General features: G+C 47.5%; 1 protein-coding gene across 1 annotated transcript; it reads right to left on the bottom strand.

The window, feature by feature from the left end:
• Positions 1–1,837: 1,837 nt before the first annotated feature.
• Positions 1,838–3,464, bottom strand: LOC112818874 (protein KPLCE-like). Its single transcript, XM_025865958.2, has 2 exons — positions 3,355–3,464; positions 1,838–2,575 (listed from the first exon to the last, which is right to left on the bottom strand). Exon 2 carries the CDS (start codon positions 2,552–2,554, stop codon positions 1,838–1,840), a length of 717 nt encoding a protein of 238 aa, XP_025721743.1. The 5' UTR covers positions 2,555–2,575; positions 3,355–3,464.
• Positions 3,465–5,607: the final 2,143 nt, after the last annotated feature.

Here is a 5,607-nt window from a genome sequence, read left to right as displayed (position 1 = left end):
CTCCAGCTTAGCCACTGCAGCGGTGTCCCTCAGCGGAGCCGATTTCTAACAGTTCCGATTTTGTGCTCCGCGGCTCTATCACTTGCCAGAAGCGGCCGGCGGAGGCCCCTCCCCCACCGTCTATCCTCCCGAATATCGCCTCAGATTCACTTCTCTGCACGTCCTACCTTCCAGTAAGTGGTCGCTTCTCTGTTCAGATAGTTGTTGCTACTCTCCTCTTTGATCTCCTGTTGCGTTCATAGGTGTTCAGAATGGTTTGATCCCTATTCAGCTGAATTCCTGAGACCAGACGAAATCTAGGTCTCCTACTCCTCCGCCATCTTGCTCCCCCCCCTCTGTCTTATGATTTTCTTAATACTTTTTCTCTAGCTCACTTCATTATAAGAATACAGTATAGATAGAATACACATAACATAAAAATATGTGTTAATTGATTATTTATGTTATCAGTAAGGCTTCTGGTCAACAGTAGGCTATTAAATAGTTACCTTTCTGGGGAGTCAAAAGTGTGGATTTTAGACTGGGGGGGGTGGCACCCCTACCCTGCATTGTTCAAACATCAACTGTACTATTCAAATGTTTACAAAGCTCGTGCTACTTACCTAATTTTTAATTAATAAATATAAAAGCATTGCATGCCCAGATTCATTGCTGAGGGAGCAGCACATAGACTTCCAACATTGCCGGAGCCACTCGGTGGTACAGGAGATCATGATGCCCAGTGATCTGGATGCAATGGATTTGGCTCCAGGGATGGAGTGTGATTTGGGGGATCATGGGTGACTTAGATGTTCAAAGGCAGCACAGTAGTCCAGATGACACTCCCACAAGTGTCCCAGGGTAACCTGAAAGAGGTTGCTTAGAAACAAACTCAAAGTACCCAGTTTTTGTTGGAATGTTCATTTACATTATTCACCAAACATGCTGCCTCCTCTGCTCATGCACCAGGGCTTGGGGGCCTGCTTCGAATGGCACTTACCCCTACCTATTTCTTTTTTACTGTGTGAGTTTACAGTCTCTAGCTATAAAAATCCACCCCAAACCCCTGGGGTTAGCAAAGTAATGGAAGAGGAAGTGCTAATAAGGAAGGGAGTCTGGCCCAGACCCAGACACTTGTGCCAAGAGGCTCACCTTCCTCTTGGCAACCTCTCCCTCACTACTAGGGCTGTCTCCCTGGCTAACAAGGAGAATTTCTACCTGCCTCAGGTGAGTCCTCACCCCTTCCCTCAGGTCTTTACTCTGGGGCCTCAGGGGGGCAAACTCATCAGATGAGAAAATGGAATCCATAGAGCCCCTCCCACAGAAGCAGGGGCATCATCATGAGGCACCTGAACAGATCTGATTTCACAGACCCTTCAACATTCAGGAAGCTGAACTCTGACTTCACATATAACAATCATGCTACCATGAAGTCCTCAGCATAGCCAAACCCTCTCCTCACACTCATCAGAGGACAGGAAAAAAGCATCTCCTGACCCTAAAATCTCTAGCTAACTTGCATGGGGAAGTTTATTAGTGGCATTCTAGAATGCTCAGGGATCCCAGGCTGGGATTGTACCAGCTTGGTCCACGCAGACCTTCCTCTTGTTGAGAAGCAAGAAGAAGAGAGGAAGAGTTTCTGATAGAAAAGCATAAATATGGACCAAAAAGACAGGACATCTCTATGAATTGCTTTCAGAGCTTTATTCTTGCCAAAGTTTGTGGCGCGTGCTAACTCTGGCAGGCTGCCTTCATAGAGAAGCAAAGTATGTGGTGAAGCAATGAGATTCTACATCACTGGGAATACAGAGAGGGGACCAGAGGCTGCTGAATGTTCCAGAGCAGGGCTGTTCTGTATTTAACAGCAGCAGTCATCCTCACGATCACAGCATGCAGGACCTCGGGACCTCATGGGGATAATCCCCAAACAGGAGCACCCAGAACCACAGCCCCCACAGCTGCAGCACCCAGAATCTTCGCAGCAGCCGGATGATCCTGAGCTGCAGTCGTGGGGTCGCTGGACCCAGCGTCTTAGGGGACTCACCCCGAAGGTCCGGGGAGCCAGGCAGCAGTAGCTGGTGGAACAGGGTGCAGAGCATGGATCAGGTACATGGCATGAGGTGGTCGAGCTACTTGCAGGAGCCTGAATGTAGTAGGTCTGGCCGGGAGAAGGGCCCTGGCCATAGCATGCCTGGGTCTGGCAGGGGGCTGGGCACTTCATGTATGTCTGACAAGGAGCTGGGCATTTCAGATAGGATGGAGCTGGGCATTTCACATACATCTGGCCAGGAATTGCATATTTCACATAGGTTTGAGTCTGGCATGGAACTTGGCATTTCACATAGGTTTGAGTCGGGCATGGAGCTGGGCATTTCACATAGGTTTGAGTCTGGCAAGGAGTTACACATTTCACATATGTTTGAGTCAGGCATGGAGCTGGGCATTTCACACAGGCTTGAGTCTGGGATGGAGCTGGGCATTTCACAGAGGTACATTTGGTACTCTGTACAGCTCCCAATCCTGAACCTTTCACACAAGATGGGGGGAACTGTGGCTGCTTCTGCTGGTCACACATCTTCCTGTGGCTTTGCAAAATCTGAAAAGAAAGGTCTCATCAGAACTAAGAAGGTTTCCAGGGAAACCCCAGCATCACATATGAATAGAATTGTCTGTAAGCAGGAACTTTTTGAGGTCACAGGCACTCAGACCTGACATAAGCTGGACCCAGAGCCAGGGATCTTGCTTGGCTCTTGTGCCTATGCCTGGCTGTGTGCCTCAGTTTCCACAGTGGAAAATGAAGTGCTGGAATGAGTGATGTCTGTTTCCACCCAGTTCTCCAAGCTTCCTCTCTTATTACTCACTTTGGTTCCTGTATTGCTGATTCTCCTTGGGAAATTTCTTCCCAGCTGATTTCCCCTCATCGCCAAATTCTCTCAAGACTGGCTTCCTTATTCCCTCCTGCCAGGCCAGGCAGTACCCAGGGAAAGCAAGTTCTTATCAGTAGACCAGGAGCCACTGTGAGTCTCAAGCTGAGCCTCACAGAGCCTGACAAGGCTGGAGTTTGAGTTTCCACCATTTGCTCTTCAGGCCAGCTGGACTATCACTTCACCCCATAAATGGACCCATGAGAGGGCTGCACAACTGCACGCGGGGAGAGTGGTGGTTCTTTGAAGAACCCTTCTCACACAGGACCAACAGCTCTGCTCCAGTTCCATACCTCTGCCTCTCCCCCTCAGGCCCCAGCCTCCGTGCTTCCCACCAACTCTGCCCCAGCTCCTTCAGCAGCCACACTCATGCCTAGTCCTGACTGTCCTCATCCCATCCCAGTGTCACCTCTCCTTCCTTTTTGTGTCCCTAACCCAGGCATAGACTTACCCTCTTTGCTGACAGGAGCAAGGTGGGGAGAAGCCAAGGATCTGAGGAGCCGGCCACTGGGGAGGCCTTTTATAGTGTGGCAATGAGGCAAGTTAATGGCATCTGAATGAAACAGGAGAGGTCACGAGGACTGGGGCTGGCACTGCATTGGTGAGATTCCTCCCCAGAATGCCTGGCTCTTCACTCAGGGGCCAGGCATGTCTCTGCTTGACATTGAATTTTCCCGAACACGAGATAAATGATTCCTTTGGCCTTCTTCATGAAACAAGTCAGTTCTTCTTTTTCTAGAAGTTATGAGAGGTGAGATGCCTATGAGATCTGTACCTACGAAGCTGTTTCTAGGTCACTTGACTCTTCAAAGACTTGTTCAAAATATAGTTGGCATCTCAATTTTTCATACCCTGGGCCAAAAGCTAGACGGTGCATTTCCTCAGCCTAAATAGTGTATTCTTTCTGAGGGGCTCCATGGTGTCTCCTGCTAGTCTGGGTTGCTGGGCCTAGTGGTCTCTGCCTCCGTATGGCAACAAGGCCCCCCAAGAACTCCAGGTTAGTTCCATGGAGTGGCAGGTTATTCTGTTAATTTGGGTGGGTGCTTAATGATCTCAGACCTCAGGCTCTATATCTAGGCTGTCTCTCCTCAGCCTCTCATGCCCTATGACCCACATCTTCAGCTTTGCATGCCACATAACTTCCCCATCCTCACCTTTCTAGACCTTACTACCAGGCCTAGATCCCCAAGAACCCAGCATAGTGGGAATTCCAGCCAAATGAACACTGTGTGATAACAATAATAGTAGAATCTGACATTTAACTGAATGCTACATATGTGCCCAACAGTTCATAAGGGATGTACATTTACAGATGCCCCTGTAACTGAGGCCCTTAAAGATTAAGGAAGTTACCCATTCTCACAAAGCAATTAAGTAAGAAGCTCGAATTCACATGCAGGCAGTCTACTTTCATAAACCATGGTCTTTATTGCTACAACATGTTGCCTTTTATTTCTGGACATAGCACTGTCCTTGAATATCTGCCTCCTTCCCTTTCTTCAATGCAGTAAATACAGCAAAAGAAATGGGAATAATATGTATTAAGCACATCCTGTGAGGTAGGCTATGCTAGCCCTATTTTGACAAGGAAACTAAGACCCAGAGGCCCAACTATTTCACCAAGGTAGTCCCATTGGTAGGCAATGGAGTATCACTTGAACCCAAGCCTGTCTAGTTTCAGAGCCCACGCTCTTCTCACTGATCCATGTCAGGTTGCCCAATGCAGAAAGGTATCTTGATCCTGAGCTGAGCCTTGGTTGCAAATTACCACTCCCTCATATCAGCTCGTGCAGGCCCCAGGGTGGCCCCATAACCTCTAATGAAAAGATGCTTCTGCATTTGTCCATAACTGATCCCAATTTCTCCAGGACCATAAACAGCTCCCAAATTTCCTCAACAAAGACAAATCCCCACTAGTCCACACACACTTCCCTAGCTCAAGCCAGGTCTTGTAGGGTCTGCCCCTGAACAAATTGGAGAAAGCAAGGGAGAGATTCTGTCCCAGACTTAGAAAGTTTCCTGCTTTCCCCCATCATTCCTGTATTGGATGAAGCACTCCATAGCTTCATCTGTGAAACCCACCAGTCCTGTCCTAAAGGGGATGGTGGAAGTGGTTTTAGGCTGTTCCATTATCTGTTCTCTTGTGTCCCACCTCAGCTGGCACCCAGGCCTGATGTTTTATGATGGGAATGGGACAAGAATGATCTTTTATTGGGGTCATATATATCACAGGGTTAGCTCATCACATTTAGTCTCCATAATAGTGTCTTAAATTTAAATAAAAAAACAAACTTGCCCAAGCTCACATAGCTAGAAGTAGTAAATCCAGAATTTGAACACAGATTTATTCTTCAATTTTTTTTTTCTGCCACAACATGCTGTTTTTAGTGTTGAAATACATGATGCTTTAGGAACCATAGCTTTTAGCCAACCAACAGACACAGACATTAAGAAGTCCCTATATCTCAGACGTAGGATGGGACAACCTCACGCTATAAGGGAAGAAAATGTCGTAGAAGGCCAACCATTTTAAGGCATGTCAACAAAACGAGATAGAGATAGTTCAAGGCACAAAGAGAACTCAGCCTAGTTCTGATTCTGCCTTTGCCTCACAGTGTGGCCCCACTGTGCCCTTTTTTTTTTTTAAGATTTTATTTATTTATTTGAGAGAGAGAGAGTGAGAGATAGAGAGCACGAGAGGGAA

Source organism: Callorhinus ursinus, unplaced genomic scaffold, assembly GCF_003265705.2.
Source record: "Callorhinus ursinus isolate GAN/ISIS: 27379988/994484 unplaced genomic scaffold, GSC_fseal_2.0 scaffold1113, whole genome shotgun sequence".
Taxonomy (NCBI): Eukaryota; Metazoa; Chordata; class Mammalia; order Carnivora; family Otariidae; genus Callorhinus; species Callorhinus ursinus.
Note: the sequence above shows the minus strand (reverse complement) of the source record. Positions and strands in the feature narration are given on the sequence as shown.